The following is a 25,161-nucleotide window of genomic DNA, read 5'->3' as shown; positions in this document are numbered from 1 at the left end:
ATCTGGTATGCACTTAAGAGATGACAGTATTCAGCAAAGACGTCGCATTGAAGAGCAGTGAAAGAATTAAAACTATATTTTCTGAGCTGTAGGAGTGCAGGCCTGCTTCTCCACTGCCCCGTGTCCCTGCTTAAAGCTGTGCAAAGCCGTGTGTAAGAGCCGGCAAGTCAGGGTTGCCCAGGCAGAACGGCAGTAGTGCTGTATGCTCACGTTGGCGATTCAGGCCCTGCACCTGTAACAGTATTACCGTAGAGTAAAGAAATAATAACTCAAACACACATAACTGAAAGAATTGTTCCAGAAGGATTTATCTCACATCAATTACACAATCAGGAATCCGGTCTTCAGTACTGAGGAATAAATGAAATCGTTGGGAAGTATTTAGTGTTTTTTCCGTCCAACTGTATCATTACAAGGCTGAGCTATTTCAAATCAAAGGGGAAAATACAGACCAAAACTCCCACTGACAAATAAAAGCAGCTGTGAGCCCCACCATTGATGCTGCCACATTCTGGTTGGCGGGGCTGGATGCCTGCAGCTGGACAACACAGCAGCTAAGCAGAATAATATTTACTGTGGTTAAAATATCATGCTATCTCTTCAGTGATCTGTGCAAGCTAACTCTCTGTCTCCATCAAGTAAAACAGGAATAAAATAACATCTCCCTATGACAGGGAAGTATTGAAAATAAATACACTAAGTATTGTAAAGGCTTCAGATACTGCAGTGAATGAGACCATCTAATTGCCTCAAATAACTTCATTTTATTTTTTGTAACACCTCCATTGTTGCAACTGTTATATATTAGTTTCATGAATAGCTTGTGCTAGAAACAAATTTTTAATCACAGTGTTGCTCATTTTGACAGCTACCTGGAGACATTTAGATTTACCAAATTTTATGGACTAGTAAGTGGAGAAACAAAAATATAAAGGATATTGCACCACAAAGCAAACTACGTTCATTCATTGCACACACCTTCTGATTACTCTGTTGTAATTATTAACCACACAGTTAAAGGGGAACTATGGGATATTTTATGAATGGAGGCTCAGTAAAGAATCTGTAGTATGCTGTCCTAGGGCAAACCTTCACCAAAAGGTAGCACAGGGTGCCCACGCAGGACTCTGAAAATTCTCATGCTTGTTGACTACCGGAAACTGAATTAGCAAAGTCCAAACCGTGCAGTAATCACTGCAGGGTTTTCATAACGACTTTGCTGGGGAGTGACTCAAGAAAGAATAAGCAAGACTCTCACTGAAAAATAATGCTTTATGTTCCGAAATTGCTTTTGCCATGGATAATCATATTTCAGACTCCTGGGGAGAGAAGAGGTACATACCTATAGCTAGCAAACCAAAACTTCTTAGGGCTGTCCACTTCCACCTTCCCCTTCCAAAATCACAGAAGGAAAGACCAATTCCCAACAGAGGAGTATTTATGCCAGTTAGTTAGCTCGCAATTAGCTGGTCACTTCAATTATGAATGATAGCTTACAATAACGGACTTGTGTTCCCTAGCTACAGTACAAGAAGTTTATGAATTAAATTTCAAGTATAAAGTTAACTGGAATGAAAATAAATAAAAATAGGGGTCAAAAATATAAATAGGTTTACTGGGATTCTAATGTGGCTACTTACGGAAAACAGTCTGCATTGCAAAGCCACTGAAGGAAATGTAATTTACAAAGCAGTATGTTACATTTCCATGTCATTCCACTTCTGGATGTGTGTAGCTGATGACTAATTGTATAGAAAGCAAAGTCAGAAGTTGGGTCTTCCAAATCCGGTATCACAGATCATTAAGAATATGGCCAAGTTCTCCACTCATCTACAAACAAAGCACCCTCGTTACATGTTGTCTGGGACTGTCTGTATAGTACGGGCACTACAGTTGTTTCCTAAATCACTAAGAACTCTGCTACCTGTGTTTAGGAAGTACACTGGTTTCAGAAAAAAAGAATCTGTTTCTCCTGATCTGCTGCCTCGTATTTTCTGTTAAAATACCTTCTATTGATGATATACAAAGAGCCACAATCCTTCATCAGCTGAACTGAGATCTGAACATACAGAAGATACAACAGCTTACCAACACGCTTAAGAACAACATAGGGAATGCGGAAGATATCTTACTACTGGCAAGTGTGTTTGCACGTCTGGGAGTCCACACACCTTCGGTATGTAACACAGACCAATATTAATGATGCTTGTTTAGATCAATAGTGTCAGTGAATTACTTTGTGTTCAACAAATGACACAGATGGAATGCCAGCCTTTCTGGCTCAAAAGAATTAACAAGGGACACTATCTCAGTAACCAACATCATGAAGAGTTTTCCCCAGCAAAGAGCTGAAACTCCTATAGGTGAACTTCAGTGTTTGAAAAATTGCCTATCAAACGTTAGAAATAAACCAATTGGGCACAAAGCTTCTAAAATAAAAGAAAAAGCTTGTTTTTTCATGGCCCAAGTTAATTTTCAAATAAAAAGTTCAAAAGAGCATGGAGTAGAAAGTGCTCGTAACAGCCAGGAAATCTCCAGTGATACCAGACAAAGTATCACTGCGAGTCATTTTCCTGAAGTGCCTCCAGCAGCATCACCCTCTGGGTGCAATCCTCACCACCAACTATTCCCTTCCACCGCTCTTCAGCTAGAGGAGCGCAGACATAGAGCAGTGTTTAACTGTGAAAGTAAAAGAATTTAAACACCAACTACCAAAACGATATTAAAAGTTTAGTAGAATTGTAAGGGACTGCTGCAAAAAAGAAGAACCACTAAGAACCTTAAAACTGCAAGATGCGGTACATTTAAGACAGAAACAGAATCGGTGAAGAAATGGAAAAAGGGAGCGAGGTGTAGTGGAGACACAGAGTCCAGTTTTGGAGACAAGGAAATACATTCACAAATAGGAAGGAAGAAACAGAGACAACAGCTTGGAAAAAAAATGGAAGGCAAGACCTGTAAGGTGAAAAGAGAAGAGAGGGATGGAAGTCAAAGTTGGTGTGGAGTGGGGAGAAAGAACAGAAAGATGATCAAGAGAAAGACACTTTCTAGACACTGATCTCATTTCTTAATGTACTATGTGAAATTTCTCAGATAATTCAAGTGTGAGTGCACTGCAATGGACTGAATAGATACTACTGAAGTGTCTAAACTCTGAGAGTAAAATAAAGGAGATGTGTCAAAACAAGGACAGACAAAGGCAGTAAATTATTTCGCCCATGTGCACGGATAAAGGAGAGCTGCTAGGAGAGACACTACATCAAATGTTCGGATGTGCACTAGTTGTGTCGGAGGAATCTGTTCCACCACCGCAAATCAGCCTTGTAAAACAAAAAAAAATCCAACTCGGAGGATGTGGCCAAGAGAAGTAATTACATATGGTTTTTCATTAGTAGTTTTTACTGGGAAGCCTGCAAAACCTTGATTCCCTCTTCTGTTAGGACATTGTAAGGTCCAGAATCTCTCCAGTGAATTCAGTTTTTCTCAATATTTTTGCCTACTGCCCTCCACTTGCCTATGAATTTGCGAGAGCTGTCCACAAAGCTTTCCCAGGAGTCTGTCTCTGAGCCCTGCCTGTCTCTGTGAAGCTCACCAACTCTTTTGCTACAGCGAAGACCCATTTAAAAATTTCAGCAATAGATTCTGGAATGCCATGGCTCCTACATGCCCAGATTTATCTCTAGCTACAGTTATTTGGATAAGTGCCCATTAAAATTGATTTCTTGAATCAGAACTATAAATTAAAATGGAGCTGAATCAACTAGTATTCTCACCTTTGCTTCTCATAATAGTTCAAACGGAGCGTATATCCTTGAAGCAAGAAAAATACAGCTTTCAGAGAAAAAGTACTTTTAAAATGCAGTCTCCTCTCATTCTAAGTTACTAAACTATGAATAAAAAATTAATCTTTGAAAAATTAAATTTATGTCCACTTCAGTTATGAAAGAAAATATATCCTCCTTGTCCTGATAAAATAAATTCAAACTACTGATTAACTTCTATAAAGGTAAACATTCACAGTAATTTCTAAATTAAGAGCTGTATAGTTACAGTGAACACACTAACTAATATAATTTACTTTTTCTTACAGCAGATTGGAAGCTAAAACATGCACCAGAGTTAACTGCCTACAGGAAAAGAAGCAGGGCCCCAAACCTTCAGAGCTGTCATTAAAAATTAGAACCCAAGTGATCTACTTTTGGGAAGCTGGAAAGAAATCACTTTTCTCGTGCTTTCTAGGACTTAACTGAAGACTCACAGAAGGTATGAATGATTAAGAAAAGCTTGAAAATCAGCAAAATCCAAGCCATTTCAAATACAAAATTGATATTTTATTTACTTTTCCAGACAAAAGACTGCTCTTCTTACCTGAAGGACTCTCTTGGTCAGGCCGGTTTTCTGAGCTAGCTGTTTCAAGTCCTTGGCATCAGGATTGTGGTTAATAGCAAAGTATGACTTCATTGTCCGCAACTGGTGGTGTTTGAATGATGTCCTCATACGCTTTGTTTTTTGATTGCTGGGGTATTGCTGGTCTCTATCCAGGTGGTCACCATCGTTTTCATTGCAACTTAAAGCTTAAGGCAACAAGAGGAAAAGGCGTGTAAATCTATTGCTCTGTGACCAGCATTGTTTGCAGTTCATCTGAGTGCAGCAATTAAAATAACATACCTTGGCATGTATTGTACTGGCACAAATCCTACTTGCCTTCCCCTCCATTTCTGCATCTTCTATTTTTCCCTTACAATAACCAGCCTGCAAGGACCCTCACCTGCCTCTTTACGGCTTTTAAAATGTCAGGTCTGTTTCCTTTTTTCTTCCCTCCATCTCCACACAGCCTTTCCTTCACTTTCTGCTTGTAGGACAGTGGCTGTCCTCAACTCTGTAAAGTGTTTTAATGTACTTTGTATCACTATAAATCGCATTGTAACATACAAAGAAAGCTGTACAATACAGTCCACTTAAATCTCGACGGAGCAGACCAGTTAAAATTATAATTATTTCCTCCATCAAACTAAACCCTGTAGAGTACAAGAGAGACCATTAAATGAAACACTATAAAAAAAAAAAGTGTGTGGGTACCAGACATCAAATTATGACTATAATTTGACTAGCTAAAGAAATAAAGCTGTTAATACAATGTATCACTGGCACGCCAAATGAAAAATATATTTTTAATTATTTATATGTTTGTATTTCCTTTTTTTAAAAAAGTATTTGCAAATACTAGTTTGAATGATCAATTTGTTATATCCTTTCAAAACCCCTGAATGACACTGATTGATACATTTGCATAAATTGACCGTAAAGCCTGTAAAGGAGGTCTATGAGCAAGGAACATTATGATAATTATCAAGTCACAATAAATGTTGAATGCCAAGCAAAATAGTCTCATAGACCAAAAGCAGTTTTTCGTTTATTTGTGCATACAGTAGACCATAGAAAAACTCTTAAAATAACATTAAGGACTGAGCTTAAATCCACTAAAAAAATCAGGGACATGCTGAAAACTAGTTCTGACAAGCTGTCATCAACTTACTTTTTCTGTTCCAGCATCTACAACTCCCTTTTAATTTCCTATAAGTTTCATGACAAAAGTAATGAAAAATCACTACTGATGATTTTTTGATGGGTTTTTTTTATTATGTCTCTGTTCTATGTTGCATGCAAAAAACGAGAAAAAGATTGTATTTTAAAATGTGAAGTGTTGGTGAATTTCTTAAACACAGAAACAGATTTGCTTTCAATTGTCCATTAGTGCTGGTTCATTACAACTGAGTACATCTCACAGATGTGTGTACCTTTATAGTGTGACTTTAAATTCATGCTATCCATCAGAGGTTTTCAGCCCTATTGAAAACATACTAATTCTGAAAGGTATGCTTTAAAATTTCTTAAAAATATACATAAAATGCACGTACTCATAAGTAGAAATGCATGCAGAACCTATAAACAGCAGATTCGCAGCATGTACTGTAGCTGCTTTGCAAACTTCAGCTTTCCAAAAACTTCTAAAATGATACGGCACAATAGAGAGCAAAGCCTGCAAAAACTCAGCTTTAAGGCAAAAAGCATGTTTATTTAATAGATATGTAGAGAGTGTCTGAGGCCTCAAACTTTTCTGTGTGTTTCTGTACCCCTATAATTTAAAAAACAGCTTAAAAAAATTGTGCTGTGTATATAAATGTGTACGTATGCATGCGGGTGTGCGTGCATGTGAGTGCGCTCGTATAAATCCTTTCCAGACCGAAGTATCTTGTGCCAAATTCTTGCAATAAGAGGCATTTCTGCTTGTTTTCTTGTGGCGTGGAAAGACTAGAAGCACCTGAATTTAAAAGCTATAAGATGCATAAAAGGTGATAGTAAAAAATCGGTGTTAAGGGAGCTGGATGGAATGTAGTAAAATCTTTTTTTCTGGTTTAAGAACTGAGACACAGTTGCCAAGCTGGGGTTATCCCATGTGCTCCAGTCTCCTTCATAGCTGCAATTCCTGATGTAAGGAATCCTGGGATGAATAATTATATTGCTTATAGCAAATTCTATTATGGAAATGTAAAACCAAGCAGCGCTCGGTTTTAAAATGTACTCACAGAATTTTGGATAGTAGTAATGGAAAAGACCTCTGCGTGTTATCTCAAACGCTTTCGAACCCTCCCAGCAACAAGGCAGAGACTTGGGAGGAAACGCATCAAAGAATCTGTCTGGAGGGCTGAGGCCTGTTCACCTTAAAGCGCAACAAAACGAACCCTGTGGCTGGAGATAGCTGGATTTTAACCTGTTCCATGGAGAATGAGATGCATTCAGGATCCAAGGAAAGAAAAGTGATTCTAGACACTCCCAGAACCAGAAGGAGGGTTCTCAGCTTTTCATCAAGCCCTGACAGGACAATGTACAATTAACACTTTGAATTTCTCCTAATTTTACCTCCTTGTCTACGAAATGGAAATAGTATTAAAATGGCAGTAAATATGTACCATTTGAGACCGTCAAGCCACTGCCCTTTTCTGTGACGAAAGTTACAGAACAGATTTTGAAAGTGCACGAGGGTGTCTGCTGGCTGTTGTCTCGTGCAAGTGGTTGGGGTACCCCCAGGCATCACCCTATATGACATAAATATTCTGAGTTAGAGCCAGTTCCCCTCTCATACTTGGTTGCGGTGCTTGGCACCATCTTCAAAACTCGGTCTATTATTATATGCATGTCTCACAGAATCTGAAACGTCTATGGGCGTTGCAGGCACAGAGATACAGAACGGGCCAAGGGTGTAAGCGTGTGGAGATTTTAAGAGCTGAGGAGTTTCTGCAAAAGGCATCATGGCATCAGACTCACTCCGTACACGCTCCTCACGCAACCCTCTGGTTTTCAGCACTTCTCCCCCATTCCCCTGCGTTGTGGTGTCCCTGTGTATCTCCCAAAGGAATTGTTGAACAATCCGTAGGTAAGGCTTCCATTCAGTTGCAGTATCTAGGGCTCCTGCTGGGAGCTCAGAAATACCACTGGTAAAATTCCAGTCAAAGAGAGGAGCCTTAAATTAACTAAAGTTTCGTTCCTGTTTTGTGATAAAACAAATTCTGAAGTGGTGCCAAGTCCTTTTTTGACCCCAGAACATTTCTAAGGCCCTCGTGCCTTTCCCCCAGTCCCCACATCCAGATCGTTGCCCTCCTGTCCTTCGGCTGGCCTCACCAGCAGCCAGCTCTTGCAGCCTCCATTAGCACCACGTTACAAATGTCCATCTGGCCACAAGATGGTGATGTCCGCGGGGAGCATCGCTAGAAATTAAGATTAAAACACTCTATTTTGATTTGGGTGACCAAAACGTCCTCTGCAGAATAATGCACAACACCATCTCCAAAAACAGCGACATGAACGTAAAGCCAGACGCACCGTTATCTTTGTAACAAACACTATTCGAAGCAGAAAGCTTGGGAGCACAGTTTCAGACTCAGCTCGCCAGATCCCCCCACGAGTCAGGATTCAGGGCAAAGCACGTGCTTAGTGGGTCACTAAGTACATGGCACACCAAGAAGATGGGAAAGAGGAATTTCCTTTTGGGGAACTTTTGTTCGTAGTAGCTTGTGTTTGACATTAAATTGCCCCAAAAGAAAGAAAACTAATCCTGATTCTGAAAGAATGATGAAACGAGAGAGACATTTGGTGCGTGCATCAGCTGTCCATATTCAGTGGCGCAGGAGCATACACCCCTCTCCTCCTGCAGTAAGAGTCAAGGGGGTGTTTTAACCTTCTGCTGCCTGGAGAGGGAACTTGTGATTAACTGGACTAGGCAGAGGTTCGGCCTTATTTGTTGTTTGGCAGGAGCGTGTGAAGGACTTTGTGGTACCCGCAGCCTTGAAGGGGACAAAAGTGAGACAGAGCCCTCTGAACGGTACTTGGAACAGGAACAGGGACAGAGGCTTTCTCCCCGGTGGAAGGAGAAGTCACCTGGAGCAGGCAGACGCTTGAACCTCTTACCGCAACGGGGATGCAAAGGGGTGAAGCTGTGGCACTCGGAACAGGCCAGGTACTCCTCGCTGCTGCTGAGGCAGCGCTGGAAGGAGGGCACCCCGGCCAAGCCTGCGATCAACAGACACAGAAAGCGCTGCCCAACCTCAAAATCCCGAGGGGTGTTTCTAGGAGGAGGGAGGTGAAGCCTCTCCTGAGGACCGACTGCCTTCCCGGTCGGGCACCGCCAGCACCAGGAAGCTCGTTTTAGGAGCCCTCTCTCCTCCAGCTGCTGCAGGCCCCCCCCCCCCCCCGGTGCCTCGGGCCGGGAGAGCGGCCCGGGGCGGGCGAACAAAGGCCGCGGAGCGGGGCCGCCGCCGGGCACCGCGCTGCGCGGGAGGAGCCGGCCGCGGAGGGGTTTCCCCTCAATTAACCCAGCTGAATGGCGCGGAACGGCCGGTGCCCGGCCCCGTGACTCCCCGAGCGCCGCGATTAACCCGGGCAGCCCGGCCGGGCCGGGGAGGGAAGCGGCTGGCAGCGCGGCCGGGCGCCGCTCCCCTCCCCTCGGGGCTCGCCGACCAGGGACCCCCGGCCCCGCTCGCCCTTCGGGGAGCAGCGGCGCCCGCTCCCTGCCCCGGCCCCCCGGGGAGGGGCCAGATGCGCGCCCCCGGGGGAGCCCCGAAGGCGACGGCGTCGGAGGAGGAGGGAAAGGGGGGCAGCTGCGGTGTTTGGTAGGAGCCCGCTGCCAGACCCGCGTTGTTACGCTGCCAGTCCCGTTTGCTCGCTCTGCGGCCGCAGCCACAGGGAAGCGCGCTCTGAGCTCCCAGTCCCGGGGGAAACGGGGAGAGAAAGCGAAATTCGCCCTGCAAAACTTCCCAGGCTTTTGCCTTTTTTGTCGGGGGGGGGGGGGGGGGGGGGGAACCCAAACCACTCCTACCGGAGCCCGTTCGGGGGCTCGGCTCCACGGGGCCCCGGTGCCCTCCCCCCCCCGTCCCCCGCTCTTCGCTGCTGTGCGCGGATCGCGGGTATTTTCTCACCCCGCCGCGCCCCACGTCCGTGCGACACATCTGTCCTTTCCGAGGGGCTTTAGCGTCCCCGTGTTACAGCCGGACCGGGTACAAACGAACAAAATGCAGCAGGCTGTGGGAGGTTCGGCGTCTAATTCACAAAGGGAGTATTCAGGATTCTTTACAGGTGCTTCTGTGTTCAGCAAGCTTTCAGCCATTGATTTACTGACCTAAAAAAACCCATCAAACTCCATTCCAACAAGTGAAAGAAGAAATTATGATCACAGGAACACACTTTAAAAAAAAAGAAAAGAAGAAAGAAAGAAAAAGAAATCTTTTTGAAGTTTCAGCATCCTTCTAAGCTATTTTCCACTTGTCAGGCTCTATCCACATCTAAAACCCATCATCCCCGTGCAAACGGAGTCTCGTTGAAGTAGAATAAAAAAAAAAGTCAGCCCAATTCGTGTTGCACACGAATATTTGCTGCAATTTACGAAGTAATTCCAGTCTCTGCCTAAGTTTAGGGGTCCCCCTTTCCCCACCACCTCTGGGTGTAGATTTGGTTACACAAAGTGTTCCACACAGAGTGCCAGCCACAGATCCCCTCAGAGGAGAGCATTGCGCGTTTCTGACAAGGAAACGAGAAGTTCCACTAAAAATAAAAAGAGAAACTATGACACTTTTACAGTTTCCCTTTGCAAGGCTCTAAGTAGCAGGCTGTGCAATAATTTGCTACTTTGTGAAATTTTACATCAACGGGCAACCTGGTCTGATTTCCAGGATCAATGGCACTTAGCGTCTAAATTGATCGATTATTGGTTTAGTAAGTAGACAAGCACATAAACAGTTTAAGCAAAGGAGCCAAAGGTTCCTCACGGAAGATCTCTTAAGCTTCCTTTGCAGGCTTTAAACAAAAAATTAAAAGACAAAAAAAATATCGGAGGGCAATTATCTTTAAAACGAATTTTTAAAAATAGAGTTAAAGACGGTTTGTTTCGGAAGTCAGGGAGCAGTGAGACTGTCTCAGGCTGTGCTCCCACCCAGGACAGATGCCGCTGGTTCGGTTTACAGGTCCTTTGAATCCGAACATCTGCCCTGCACAGGGAGGCAGCGGAAGGACAGTTAGAATCTAATCCCTCCGAGAAGGAGGCGGTTTTGAACGGGCAAGATGCATATTTTATCTGTGTTTTAAAGCTCCAGTGTTGCTCGCGAGAACGCCCCGCACACCTTTCATCAGCCTTCACCAGCGGGACTGCTGCTGGTTTTTGCACGATTTCCCAATTATTCAGCAATTAGTTAAACCAACAATAGCTGGCACTTCTGTTCCCGAGGTGCGTTTGCCTCTTGGAGATGCGCCTTCTCTCCCTGCCATTTTCAGCGCAAACCCCTCGATTTTGGCGCTATCGCGACCCTGTCTGCGGGCGCGCAACCCCCGCAGCCTCACGCTCCCGGCGCGGGGGCCTGCCCCGCACCCGCAGCCCTCGGCTCATTCCCAGGCCCCCCACCCCGCAGCTCCCCTCGGTGTCTCCCCCCGCACCCTGCGAGGGGAGCGGCGGGACCTCGGCGCAGCCCGCAGCCGTGCGGCTCCCGTCAAGCCCGGCCTTGGCCTAACCCCCTCCCTCGGGGAAAAAATCCCTAGCTAAAGGCAACCCCGCGCCCGACGGGCCGCGCCCGGAGTGGGGGGGGGTCGGCAGCAGGAAGAGGCGCGGGGAGCCGCGGGGACGCGCGGGGGGACGGGAGCGGCGCAAGGGAAGGGGCGGGGGAGTTTCGGCGCCGGGGTCTGAGCAGCCCCCCCCCCCCCCCCCCGCGGCCTTGATTTCTCCTCATAAACTCGAGATCTAAGAATTTCCTTTTGCCCAAACAGTTTTTCGCGTCGCGCACGGGGAGCGGCGCTGGAAATCCCGGCGATCCCAGCCGCGCCGGCGGGCAGCTCCAGGGGCGAAGCAGAGCCAGGGGATGGGGGGGCAGGGATGGAGGGGGGGCAGGGGGCTGCGCGAATTCCCTTGCCTGCAGATTACAGTGCTGAGGGGGGTTAAACGAGGAAACGCATCAGAAAGTTTGCAGCTGGCTGCAGAGAGCCCGGCTGCTGCCAGGTTTGCCCCCTCCCACCCTCCCCGCTGCCGGTCCCGGGCAGGAGGCGGTGGGGAGGGGGGGGCTGCAGCTTCCCGACTGGGTCACGTCTTCTGACGAACGGAACTCCAGCCGAGCTTGCCATCGCCCGAGCGGGCTGGGGGCTGCCTGCAGACACCTGCTGCCCGCAGGCCCTGCCCCGCACCCCCCGGGCCCTCCCGCTGCGGGGACGGCCACTTTCCTACTTCCTCCATCTCTCTTTCCTTCCCAAGCCCCGAGGTGCCAGCGCTCAGGACACGGGCAGAGCAATTCACCCATCAGCAGCCTTAGCGCGTAGCTACTAAAGAAAATTCACAGCTCTCCGAAGTGCTAACTTACAATCTCTGGTTTCCAGATTTTATTTCAGGCTACCCTCCCCCTTCTCCCCCTCCTTAACCAGATGACCTTGCTTCAAAACATTTTATTTCCAGCTGAAGTGAAAAATGCTAACATATTAGCTTCTGTAATTGCAGTTTGACAGCACTTGATCTCAATAATTACGCTGCAGCTAAACTATTATTAACGGTTTAAGCTAAAATCAACGGAAATCCCCCTTTGGAAGCGAGCAGCAACAAACCCTCCGGACTGCTCCGGGGGACGGCGCGGGTCTCCTACCTGCGTTGTAGGCTGCCAGGTCCGCCCCCGGCCCCGGGCTCTTCCTCTTCCTGGGTCTCCCCTTCTGGACAGTCCCCACGCCGTTGTAGTAAGGCAGTCCCAAGGCGCTGGCGGAGCCCGCTCCCAGCGCCGGGCCCTTCCCCGCGGCCACGTCCGAGTGGTTGAAGTGGGCCGGGTACTCCCCCTGGATGAGCGTCTCGAAGTGGAGCCGGCAGTACACCAGGCTGTCCTTCATGCCGAAGTGGTCGCCGGTGGTCAGCATCTTGTTGCAAGTGGTGCAAGTGAAGCAGTTTAAGTGATAAACCAAGTCCCTGGCCCGCATCACCATCTCGGAGGCGGAGATCCCCAGGTGGCATCTGGCGCATCTCTGCACCGAAAACCTCCTGCAAAACAGAGCGGCCGGAGGAGACGGTGAGAGGCGCATCCCACCCCCCCTTCGCGGGGTCAGCGGGAGAGGGGCTGCGGGGCCCGGGGCAGCGGCGCAAAGCCGGGAAGGGCGCGGAGCGTCTCCGCTCCCCGGGCGGGCACCGCGGAGGCCTCCGTCCCGCTCCCCGTCAGCCCCGCACGGACCCCCCCCTGCCCCGCAAACCGGTGCCCCCGGGATCAGCCCCCGCCCCGCACCGGGACCCCGGCGGGGAAGGCAAGCCCTTCGCGGAGGCGGGGGTGCCGCTCCGGGCCGTGCCCGTGTGCAGGGCAAACGCGCTCGGCTCCCCGAGCAGCCTGGGGAGGGGACGCTCGCTTGAAGCCCCCGCAAGCAGACTGGGGGTGAGCTGTGCCCCCCACCCCCTCCCCCGAGACCACCACGGGTCCCGCTCTCCGGTGGGAGGTTTAGGAGCCCACGGCGTGCCCGCGGATCCCGGCCGCAGCCCCTTGGGGCCGGGGTTTTCTCGGCGGGGGGGGCTGCGGGCAGGGCCCCCCGGCAGGCCGGCGGCCGAGCGGGGGCTGTACCTGTAGTAATCCTCCTTGCAGTAAATGCTGCCGTCCTTGCTGAAGCAGGTGAGCTCGGACTCCAGGTTGAGTTTACATTCACAGCACTTCAGGCAGCGCATGTGCCACTGCTTATCCACAGCCAGGAGGTAATAACGGTCGGAGATTTTCCCCCCGCAGCCGGCGCACAGGGCAGCCCGGTCACTGCTGATGGAAGGCATGGTCTGCTGGGGGAAAACAATTACAGACCGTTAGCGAGAGGGAGCAACTCCTGCGCGCTGCTGGGCTCCCTGCCCGGCCGGGCCCGGGCTGCTCCCTCGCTTGCAGGGCTTGGCGGGGGGGTCGCAGCCCGGCGCCCGGGAAGGCGGGTCCCCAGGGTACCCCGGCACTCTCCCCCCCCGGGAGGAGCGGGGCAGGAAGGCGAGGAGGGAAGAGAAACACCCGGGGTTTCAGGACAGGCGTCCGGATGAGACCCAGGACTTCTTTTTGGGTACATTTTCCAGTCCCGGAACAAGAAAAGATGCTCTTCAATAAACAGGCGCAATAATCACAGAGTAGGGCAAATCGCAGGTAGTTAATTTTAGAATTTATTCTTATGGATATACCGAGAGTGTCTGCATAGCTAACGCTCTGTGAGTGCGTCTGTGCGGAGCGTGTCTGCGTGCGTATTTTCCCAGCTATAAAACTCCGAACGAATTACGATCGAACCCCCCAGCAGCCACAGTGCCACAGGCACCGCACTCCCCGCAAGCCGGGTCCAGCCGGCGGTACCCAAACCCGCCCGAAGCACCGCCGGGCTCCGGCAGTAACACTGCCGAGCAGACGAGCATCGCCAAAGCCGAGCTGCAGAATGTTTTATCAGGAAAACGAAATAGTGGCAAATGCGTAGCAAAAAGTGGGGAAAAACCAACAGAGCACTCTAGACTACACTGGGATAAACTTGGAAGCAATAAAACTAAATGTAACCCCTATATAATTTAATAGTTTAGTGTCAAATCGCAATCCAATCGAAACCCTGCAAAAAACAAATACATACATATTCTGTCAACTTCTACCGAAACGGAAAGGGAGCAACACGTCGGGAGCGGTTCCGCACGCCGAGTTACCGCCGCCGGGCCCGGCGCAGCGCCGGGGGGGCTCGCAGGGAGCGGGGCTGCTGCCTGAGCTCGCCCCGCGCTGCTGCCCGCCGCCCGCACCCTCCCCGCCGGCGCCCAGCCCGCACAAAGGCAGGCTGCGGGTCTGCTCTCCTGCGAGAGACCCCGAGACGTTTTCTTAGGGCTGTGACAAACAGGCAGTTTGTTTTGATTCGGGGGGGGAGGGTTGAGAAGTTGTTTGTTTACTTTCACCTCCTCTAGAGCCTGAAGTCCTTGCGCAAAGCAGAAAGCCAAGCCAGAGAACCGGGCAGGATCGAAAGGAACCGAGGCTATTTTTCCAGCTTGTGCTGGGCTGAGGACTTTCGTCCAGTACTGGCAGAGATCACCAAACCCCATCGCTGCGAGCACTGCTGTTTGCACTACGCCTTCCCCACTATCAGAACTACCTACAAATAAAATTACGGCTCTACGTTGGTATGTTCGCCACACAAGTCCACCGATAGCTTCTTTCTTGAAGGCGTTAACTAAACTCTGTTTAGGGACCAGTTTATAACCAAAGTAGTTTCTTGTAAATCCACTTTAAATGAAATACGATTTTTCTGCTGCGCTTTTCCGGTAACAAAAATATTCTGAGATCCAGAAACGGTATTTAACGATCCAGTATTCCACCCCACTATTCGTTATATACACATGTGCATGCATAGACGCTATATAAAGATACATAAAGGTAGTATCATGCCACAATACTTGTTCCAGGAAAGAGCATTTGATATTGTTTAATTGTGCAGAGAAATACTAACTTTTTCAAAGAAAACCAAAACCTTTTAGATTAGAAATCACGTTCCATCCTTATAGCATAAAGGCTGTTTTTCAGCCAGTATTTCAGGATTAAATACTCTTACTCCCACCTTCAAGTAAATATCTAGATAGCACTAAGAGAAATAACACATACTGATGAAGTTTTAAAACCCGAGAACAGATACCTTTCTTGCATATGCCCGTATCAGCTTACAAGACAGAATTTAACCAAAATACGGGATCATTTCATTTCAGAATTATCATCTCTTAACAAAAGAGTAATATACACAAAATGTTGAATCAGTTAACACACTTCAGACATCTCTGCCACTTTGTTAGCTTAACTGGTTAGAAGGATGCATCTTTTTTATTATCTAAATGCATTAATATACAAGTACTACGCATCAGCAGACAGAAGATAAAAAGTGGTAAAGTTATAAAAATTCGCATCCATCCGTCTCCCTGAAACGTATCCTCTAGTTCTGTTTGCCATGTTCACAAACCCAGTGCTCGTGTACGTTACAAACATTTTAGAAATCATTACTTAAAGCCACTTGAGTTTGTTTTTTTTTGTTCATAAATGCTATAAAGACCAGCTCAGCGTAGACATCCTACCTGAGAAATAACACAGAATTGGATTCTCTGGTGTTTGTGTTTCCATTCTGCAGAACAAAACCTTGCCGTGCCCAAACGTTATCTGTATAAAAGCATACTTTGCCTCTGCCTAAAAACTTTGGAAGGCCGGACGCACTGGGGGAAGGGAAGGAGTCCTTGGGCGCTACCAAAAGGCTGGTCTAGCTTTCTGTTTTCTCGCAAGAGCAGTACCGTTCGTTTCACCCAAGCGTTAATATTGCCACGCACATTATTAATAATTAACAGTTCCATGCTTTTCCCCACGGTTTTATTTAATCTTTTGGGGTGCCTTTACCCTTAATTTTCTTCTGGTTTAGCATTTTGCACACGTTTCCCCCCGATCTGTTATTTTAAGGGAAAAGCTGTATCTTGGGGGGGTTTATTACGTTTAGGGGGTTGAAGGACTCTCCCATGCCTCCGCTTCCTACCGTTTCGGTCTCTCCCCTGTCTATAGCCGAGCTGATGGCCGGTGCTTCGCTTTTGGTTCTCCGATCCATCTCGTCGATGACCCCGTGCATCTCCGAGCCGGACAGACTGTGGAAAAGCATCGCTGAGGAAGCAGAGGAGGAGGCCCCGAGTCGCTGCTGCTGCTGACAGTTGTCGGGGTCCCTGCAGGAGCTCAGAACTTGCATTAACCGGAGCCCTCCCCCATGCATCTAGCACGGCCGCCCCGTCTCTCCTCGGGCTCCGGGCTCTCCACCCCGGCAGAGCTCTCCGGAGCGCGGCGCAGGCACCGATCCAGGCTCCGCGGGGACGGGGCGCAGCAGAGGCGGGCGAAGGGGGCGCGGGGAGGGGGTGACTGGTGGTGCAAGCTTCGGGGCTCGGGTCTAGTCTGTGGCGCGGCCCCGGCACATCCCGCTATGAGGCTTCTTCAGGGCAGGGCTCGTTGCCCCAGGTGCAGTCCCAGGCTTTCTGCTCTGGCCCAGCTGGCAGAAGGCTGAGCGGGTTTACGGTTGGGAGGGATTAATAAATAATAGAAATATAAAAAACTAAACCATCTTCGGTAAGAAATAAATTAAAAAAGAAAAAAACCAAAAAACCAACAACAAGCCCCCTACATCGTACTGTGCGAAATTTAGCGGAGGAAAGCGAGGGAGAGGGAGGCTGCAGCAGGCGAAGGGCGGGCTGGCGCCGGGAGGACGGGGCGGGTGCCCGCCGCACCGCTCACGGTCCGGAGGGCCGGCGGCGGCAGCAGCTCAGGGGCAAAGTTTGCTCCTTCCCCCGCTCCTCCCCCAGCCCGCCGGAGCTCATCGGGAAAAGAAAAAGCGGAGGGGAAGGCGGCGGAGTTGGACGGGCACCAGGTGGGACGGGCACTCGGCGGCCCCCCTCTCTCCTGAAGGCGGCGGGGCCCGGGGCGGCTGCCCGCGGGGGGGAGGGCCGGGGGAGGGGGGGGGAGCGCAGCGGCGGAGCCGGAGCCGGAGCCGCCGCCCGCCCCGGTGCCTGCGAGCGGCGCGTCTGCAGCCCGGGCGCCGCGCGAGGCTCCGCGCCTTTTCTACAGCCCCTCTGACATCATGTCCTGCCCCGCCGCCATTGGCTGCCGCCGCGCCCGGGCCCGCCGGCATGTGCTCGGGGCCGGGGGGCGCGGACGGGCGCGGGGCCGCCGCCCGCCCCCGCGGCCGCGCAGCCCGGGCCCGGCCCGGCCCCCGCCGAGCCCCGGGGCCGCTGCGGGGCCTCGGGAGCGGCCGCCGAAGGCCCGAGCGGGGCCGGCGGCCGCTCGGAGGTTTGCGTTTGCCGCCCGGTGACAGCCGGCGCCGTGCCGGGCCCTGGAGCCCCGGAGAGGCTGTCGGGGGAAACGCCTCCAGCGCGGGAGCCGCAGGGGGCCGAGAGTTTGTTTGCGCTCCCGGACCACGATAACCCAAGCGCTTGTTGCGGACTGAACGCGCCCAGCGACACTCACTATGAGAAACATTCACCGTTAGCGTACCCGAACTTGTGTCACTCGAGCTGGCGAAGCCTCCCGCCGAGCGAGGCCTCCGCGCCTCTGCCTTCCGCGCAGCCCGGAGGCAAAGCAGGCCAGGAAGGGCTCTGAACTCGAGGAGAAGCTTCAGGAAGCCTCCGGAAAAGACAAAGAGTACACAAGGGAAGCCGCTGGTGATGTCTAAATATTTATCCAGAAGGTGGGTAGTAAGGAAGGACTACTTAGTATTAAAGATGTCAAATATCACACTTCTAATTATATTAGAAGAGGTAGCACAACGGAAGGTAAATCTGAATGCACATCTGAGATCACGAGACTCGCTGCTTAATCCGTGCCTGCAGATCCTTACATCACTTAGCGTGTTGCCGTTGGGCGTTGTTTTCTGACATCGCGATTTGCCTCTTACAGGTGCAGTGCAGTTCAGACTGTCTGTGCTGAAAGTGGAGTTACTCTGCGTTTAGTCAAACTTTGCTGGTTTTATGTGTTCCGTTCATACAATAATGCAGGCTTTTTATCATCTTTCTGCTGGGATTGCACTGAGTAGTTAAATACATTCGCATGTCACAGAGGAGAACAAAGTGTCTTGTGTAGAAATGCACATGGAGTAGCCACAAGACCCTTCAAGAAGCCATACAGAATGCAAGCTAATTTGGCATCTGTGGGAACTACCCAAAGACTGCCCTAAAGTCAGGCCTTGGAAACAACGGAAGTTCAGGTTTTAATTCAGGTTAGAATTCTGCAGTAGAATTAGTGGAGCTGTATAGTATTTATCTTGGTAAAATAAACTTTCTCTTGCTCTGTTAAACTGCAAGACGTTTGACACACCGTCTGTGACGGGAGGCTTGCCTCCAACAACAGAGATGTGGAGCATTGCTCACTGGACGCCACACGCCACTGGGGAACACCGTCATGCTATCTTTGCTGAAGCAATTTGCTGTATGTATCCTTATCTATGGCTGCATATTGTACTGCCCTTAGAAGTTTTAATACCAGTTTAATTCCCCGTCACGTAATTGATTACATACGTTTTGCAGTTAAGAAAGGTCACGGATTCATACACTCTGTCTGACATTGCTAATTATCAAAAAGATTTTGTATATTTAATGGAATTAAAACACAGTATTTTATGTAACAGTATCACCTAAGTGGTTGGAACCAATAATACCAATAGCACGTTAAAAAGGTACGGCGTGACCTGCGGTTCACAGGCTATCTCTGATTATCTTCTTAATGGATATATACAAACACAAGAAGACATCCAACCCTTGCTACCAAAACACGAGGAGAGTAACAGAATGTAAACACAAAGCTGCTAATGTACACACTGACACATGAATGACATTTACATTGTTCAGAATAAAATCCAGGATAGTGTTGAATAATGAGCAACAGAAAAATTGCTATAGCAAAATAATCTTTCGAATCAAATGCGGACTCATTTGAAATGAGAGTTTTTTCGTTAAAAAAAATGTGCGGCTAATAATAAAGTCTTTTAACCTGTATTTTGTTATAGGTGACAGGTGAACAAATCACAGGTCTTGAGTTTCTCTACCCTGCCTCTCTTGGTAACGTCATCTCCAGTACCATCTGCTACCTACCAGACAAACAGACCAACCACATAATGAGGTACCAGCTTCCACCCAGCTACCGTGACTAAATCAGAACAAAAGATTCAACGCCTCCTTCAACAAAGGAACACAAGTCTAAGCTGTCTTTGCTAATTGCTGGGTTTCAGGTTGTCTGTTACAGATTTTAAGTGAGCTACAAACTTCCATCAAATACTTATAGCTGTTGGATAAAGGTACTAAGAATAAAAGATAAATGGAAGCAAAAGGTAAGAGAGAAGAGAGCTTAGAAATTGAGTAACTACTTATGGTAATTTAAAGGCTGTGGAATAATATAAACATGAAAGACCAGGGGGCAGAGTGATTGATATCTCATATGTTTTCGATGCCCCTACGGTTATTAGACTGCAATATATGGGAACATACAATAAACTATGAATTAAAATGTAATTGTAGCTTCAGGCATCTTCTTCATTGTCTGCTGTGGTGTTATGTCTTCATGCACCGTGATTGACAAGGTGTAATTAATCATCTTACTCAGTTGTAAATATGGGCACCCTTCACAGTAGGCATCAGGAAGTGTGTACCAGCAAAGGAAGCAATAGTTGACGCTGATATACCATTAAATCAAAATCAGAACGCTTATATGTTCAGAAATGTGTGTTTGGTGTGATGCTGTTATCCTTTATTTCTAAAATACTGTACCAACAGATTTACTTGATTTGCAAGTTAACTACAACATTAACTGGTTTTATTTATTTTGTCTCTTCTTCATTTTTATAGGCTATGATGTTGTTCTCCTAAAATGTGAGACAGTTTGCTTCTTGTCAGCAAGTGGAGCTCAGCTCAGCTCTTCATCTCCCTGAGTTGCCGGAGACAGACTAGTGTGCTTCAGATTCAGTGGCTCTATAGACTGACTTGAAACGATTCAGAGAAATTATTACTCCATTCATATCATATACCGCTTTTTGCATTGCTTATATACTGAGTTAGACACTTTGGGCCATTTTAAAGTGAAAGCGAATAATGAAATAATCTTATTAAGAAACACTGTTCAGTTTAAAAATAGGACAAATGCTGTCCCCTAACTGTAAATGAATGTATTTTAAAGGATTTTTTTTTTCAGTATTCCAGGGCAAGGAACATTTTATGTCTGTTTCTTTTTCTAAATGATTGCTATCCTTATCCAGTTAGTGCAAAAATGGTGTGTGAGTCACAGGAAATTTGAGTGGTTTGTCTCAGGAAAATTTGGTGGTATGCATTTTTTTGACGCACATAGAGCTGCTGAATGAATAATTGGCAACCTATTTAATGTCCTTTGCTTTAAAGCTGTCTAGTACATGTGCTGTTTAAAAAAATGTCTTTCAAAGCTGTTAAATATGTAACAAAAAGAGGTTGCTATCACCATTCTGACATGAACAAAGCCATACAGTGAGCTGCCTGAGGTACTTCCAGCATGGTATTAATTACAAACACAATAATAAATGAAAATCTGCAAAGTTCTCAAATTCCATTTCTTTGCGATACCAGCTGATGAATGTTTTATAAAAGCATGCAGTAAAAATATCAGTTCAGGAATTAGCTATTAAATATTACCTAAGCCAAGCGTTTGGGGGAGAGTACGGAATCTGTTGGATCTATAATTTCACCATTTACCCCTGATTGAATAAGACCTCTAGCTGTCTCAGAAGCAAACCGAGCTTCAAACAGCAGCGCACTTTCAAGAAGATGATCGACTAAGAATGTGTTTTATTTTGATTTGAAAAACTGTCAATCATCGATAAATAAGACCAAACAATAGTATTATATAATATTAGCTAATTGTATTTGTCTGGTAAACCAGGAATATGCAAGAAAGGTAAATAATACAGTTTAAAAGGAAAATATTCAGAATGTTTTGCCCAGATGTTGTGTAGAAATTGCTTGTCACTGGTACAAGCAATAGATTTCGGATAAAAATACAAGCATGTGTCTATAGATGTGAGAGAGAAATAAGATGCCCATGATCTTACATATTTCAGTTAATATAGCCACAGCTATTTAAACAATTCCAAAACTGCCTCTACGGGTGTCAAAGAGGGAGGGAAATCTTCAACCACATGATCTTCTCTCCAGAGTCCTGTTAAATCCAGTGAACTTAAAACAGAACAAGAAGTGTGAAATATGGGTTTGAACATGTTATGTCAGAAATGTAAAGGTTGGAAGCCTTTTTAGTAACCGGTATTAATATTGTATTAAATGTTATGAAAAGGTAGGTGTTGGAGAGGAGGGCTGGGCTCATGTGCAATTTTGTCAAGGTTTTTATCTGTGATTATGATTCCAGATGTATCTGTTCCCCGAGGAGAAAAATGAAGTAAAGTTGGCATGTGACATGTGTTTTAAGGTGTTTGGCACAGTTTCCCAAAGTGATGACAAAATGTTCATTTTTATTACAGTGAATTGGTAAAGAAAATACGATTCTGAAGGTCAGTAGCTGTATATTTAAGAAAGCTTTGGAGTTTTATTTTGGGGAATATAGATTTTTGGTGGTGTGCTTAGATCTGGTTGCCTGACTCAAGCATCTACCACAGTCACTAATTTAAATAAAATAATTTTTACAAAATATGAGTGATAATTACTAGGAATTCAGTAAATTTCTTGCACAGAATATGGCAAAGATTGCCAAAATGCTTCTTTTTGCATCTAGTAGTGTAGCCACGTCTTAATTTAATCTATTTACTACAGACTGATCTTTTTGCTCTACAGTTAGAGCTCAAGTAAGTGTAATAAGATTCTTTGCAGGAACAGTTTTTTAGTGTAAACGGACAGACTTTTTTTTAAAAGAAAGTGGGGAATGTATTTTTTTTGTGAAAACTATTTTGTCTAAACGCACATTAAGAGTTTGGCCAAGAAAGTTCCCCATGGCTACCCAGCTCCCCTGCTCTCTTCCCTCCAAACCCCTTCTGTGTGTAACAGTATCAGTAATCCCACGCTGACAGCAGGGCACCCAGGGCTACATTACCAGGCAAACACTCACTCATAAACATTTTACAAGTTCAATATCAACCAATCCCGGAGGTTTGGGAGGGTGCCCTGACTGGGTATATCATGGGTTTGGTAAACACGGCTACATAACAAAAATAACGTTTACAGAGAAGGAGTCCAATAGTATTGCCTCTTTTGAATAATCAGAGGCTAAGAATATGATTAATTCCATATTTTATAAGTAAACTTCCACAGCTCTGCATCCATCTGCAAATATTCAGTGATGTGCTCAATACATTCCTTTCTGTTCTACAACCACATTTCTTTGTGAATTTAACCACATCAGAAAGCACTTCAGATTTCTAACACAAATATTAGATGCATTTAATGTAAGGAAGCTTCCTTTATTGGAGGTGATTGGGAACATTTTGTATTTTATAGGTAAATTTAAGAGGTTAGCAGTAGGGGGGAATCGTCTGTGGAAAATCTGTCTACAGCTGAAATTTTTAGATGCTGAAGTGTTGCTGAAATGCCTAATACATTCACATTCTTTTCTCAAGTAGCTTACAGGACTCTCCTCTTAGCTACCAGGTACTTTTTTTTTTGAGTCAAATAACATTTCTCTTTTTTTCTTATTTGTTATTTTCAGGAGTATATACTTGTTTTTATTTTTTGTGTACAGTTGGAAAAAGGTTTTAATTCTCAAGGGCTTTACTTTTTTATCTACAATTTTGTTGCTCTTTTCAGTAATCTTCAACTTTATTTTATCCTCAGTGCATGCATGAGAAGTGTACACTCCCTCATCTGCTAGTAAATAATTGATAATCATTTACAAGTTTTCACAGGTTAATTTTCCATGGGGTAATTCTTCTCCAATATAACATAGCTCCAATTAAAGAAAAGAATGCCAAAGGTTAAGGTATTTTACAATACAATTTAGAAATTCATTTTTTAAGTCCTTGTGTTTGCATTGTAAATTTAGAATCCTATTTATACTTCCGTATAAGAAAAATAATATGGAGAGCTTGAAAATTAGAAGTCCGGTATTTTCCAGATGTTGAAATGTGCCTGCCTAATGAAGGCAGAAGACTCACTCACTAGATTTATTTTAAAGCAGCGCTTTTAGATATTCATAAATTAAAATGGCAGTTTTCAATGAGATACTTATTACTGTTTTAGTTGATATTTGCAAGATATCTGACCATTTAATATTTATCCTTTATTTCTCTGAGCTGATCTAATTGCACCTCTCTATTTTGCATTTATTTCTCTTTGCAAACACTACATTATTCACTCTCTCCTGTGCTTATTAAACAGTGCCACCTGCACCAAATGAAACAAAGCTTCTCCATCAATCTATCCCAGCTAAAGAACCCTGACTATATATTATAATTAATTGAAGCTCAATTGAACACTTGAGTCTGAACTAGATACAGTAACCTGAAAAAACATTAAAAAAATTAGGATGTACTTTAAAGAAATCTTTTAAATGAAAATGTTCACTCAAAACTGAGAACCTAACCTTGTACCAAGCACTCTTCATCATCTCTGCACAGTACCTCAAGTAGCAATTAGCAGGTCCTTTAATTAATTAACTATTCCCTGTACATCACAGGGATTTTTGTGGCACTCACGTCATCCTTCATAAGTGAATACCAAATCCAGTCAATATTTTGTCACTATAAACCCTTATCTGGACTACCTGAATGCCCACCGCATGTCTCCGAAAAATGATTTCAAAACACAGAAAGCAGGTATGGAAACCAGATGCAAACTGTACAGTCCTAGCCTAGGTAATTGGAATAGATAAAGCTAGAAATGGAGAAGTAGATGCAGGGAACCTTATATGTAAATATTTGCAATAAGAAGAAATCAGATAAGATACAAATTGAAACGGTAATGATGAAATCTTAGAAATACAGTTAAGTAAAATTGTTTCATAAAAAAAGCTGAATATATTTTCAACTTTTAAAGAGCTGTAGACTTTGCTCACTGTGCTGCTTATCTTGAACACTGTCTGCTCTCAGACAAGAACAGATTAATTAAGTGGCAGGTCAGACACAATAAGGTGAAAGGGCATTGCCAACCAATCAGTGACATTTTGTCCATTTTATACTTTGCAAACTTTTTACATATAAGTGTGGCTGATTATTTTCAATGTAATTCTCTTTTGGAAAAATATTAAGTAAGTTTAAGGGAATTAACATCTGAAAATGAGACACAAGATATGTATTGCTGGTTTTAAGATTTACAAAAGATGCAATATGTAAATTTGTTTATATAAATATGTATAAGATATATGACTGTATGAGGCTATGTGTGTGTGTGAACGAACATATGTGTGTGTATCCATCTATCTATTTGTAGATTCAGACACAGACATATGTTATCATTTCTTAGAGGCAAATATCTGCAGAAATAATTCTTTGTGTTCAGTAGTTTTCTTTAATGTGTAGTAAGTTTATCTTAAGAGATTTCTGTGTTCAGGAAAGATCTTGTGAATTTATGTAATGTACAGCATAATGAAATCAAATAAAGTATGCCTCAGGATTTTGAAAGCATTATCCATTAGCAGTCTCTTTCAACATGCATAATATTTTGAATTATGGAACAAACTTTACAGATAATTTTAAAATAATAAATAATATATATGATAGACTTGTAGAAATAGACACTGAAGAAATCTCAAGAAACAAGAAAGAACTACTATACAAATAATTTGAGACTTTTGCCAAATGATATTATAATAAAGAAAAAAATATTAATTGAAACTATTCATGAGGACTAATATTTATTCAATGACCAAAAGATAGTAACTGCACCTCAGTAAGGTTTGCTATTTTATAAAAATAACAGAAATTTCTATTTTCACCTCAAGGATTCTCTAACATCACTGTTATTGCAACTTCAGTTAAAAAAATTTTGGCATGAGCACATTGTAAGATAAAATTAAAGGTCAGCTGATAAGCTATGACTGTATCTCTATTTTTGCTGTGTAAATCTGCTCTTATCAATAATTCACTATTCATGTTCTACAAAGACTCTGTCTTTACATTTTTTAATTAGCACTTACAACTTTACAAAGATAATCTGAA

At 45.4% G+C, this 25,161-nt stretch overlaps 1 protein-coding gene and 1 long non-coding RNA gene across 8 annotated transcripts in view; one reads left to right on the top strand and one right to left on the bottom strand.

Annotated features, from left to right (window-relative positions):
• The window catches only part of LHX2 (LIM homeobox 2), a 33,878-nt gene that overhangs the window by 6,260 nt on the left and 2,457 nt on the right, over window positions 1-25,161 (bottom strand). The window contains exons 1-5 of one of the 7 annotated variants that reach the window (XM_075439213.1): window positions 16,048-16,782; window positions 13,116-13,321; window positions 12,168-12,550; window positions 4,369-4,574; window positions 1,719-1,830 (exon numbers count right to left, since the gene is read on the bottom strand). In XM_075439213.1, the coding sequence (XP_075295328.1) occupies window positions 1,792-1,830; window positions 4,369-4,574; window positions 12,168-12,550; window positions 13,116-13,321; window positions 16,048-16,275 (1,062 nt within the window). In that variant the 5' untranslated portion in view covers window positions 16,276-16,782 and the 3' untranslated portion in view covers window positions 1,719-1,791. Of the gene's footprint in view, window positions 1-1,718; window positions 1,831-4,368; window positions 4,575-12,167; window positions 12,551-13,115; window positions 13,322-14,130; window positions 14,255-15,601; window positions 16,783-25,161 lie in introns of those variants that run through there. The other 6 variants (XM_075439208.1, XM_009934867.2, XM_075439209.1 and 3 more) reach the window with 6 other exon arrangements.
• On the top strand, window positions 17,492-24,842 carry LOC142363596 (uncharacterized). The gene is made up of 4 exons (XR_012765847.1): window positions 17,492-17,736; window positions 18,350-18,473; window positions 19,051-19,371; window positions 19,886-24,842. It is a non-coding gene; the product is annotated as an uncharacterized LOC142363596 (long non-coding RNA).

This window comes from Opisthocomus hoazin, chromosome 19, assembly GCF_030867145.1.
Source record: "Opisthocomus hoazin isolate bOpiHoa1 chromosome 19, bOpiHoa1.hap1, whole genome shotgun sequence".
Lineage (NCBI taxonomy): Eukaryota > Metazoa > Chordata > Aves > Opisthocomiformes > Opisthocomidae > Opisthocomus > Opisthocomus hoazin.
This window is presented reverse-complemented; position numbering and strand designations above follow the sequence as displayed.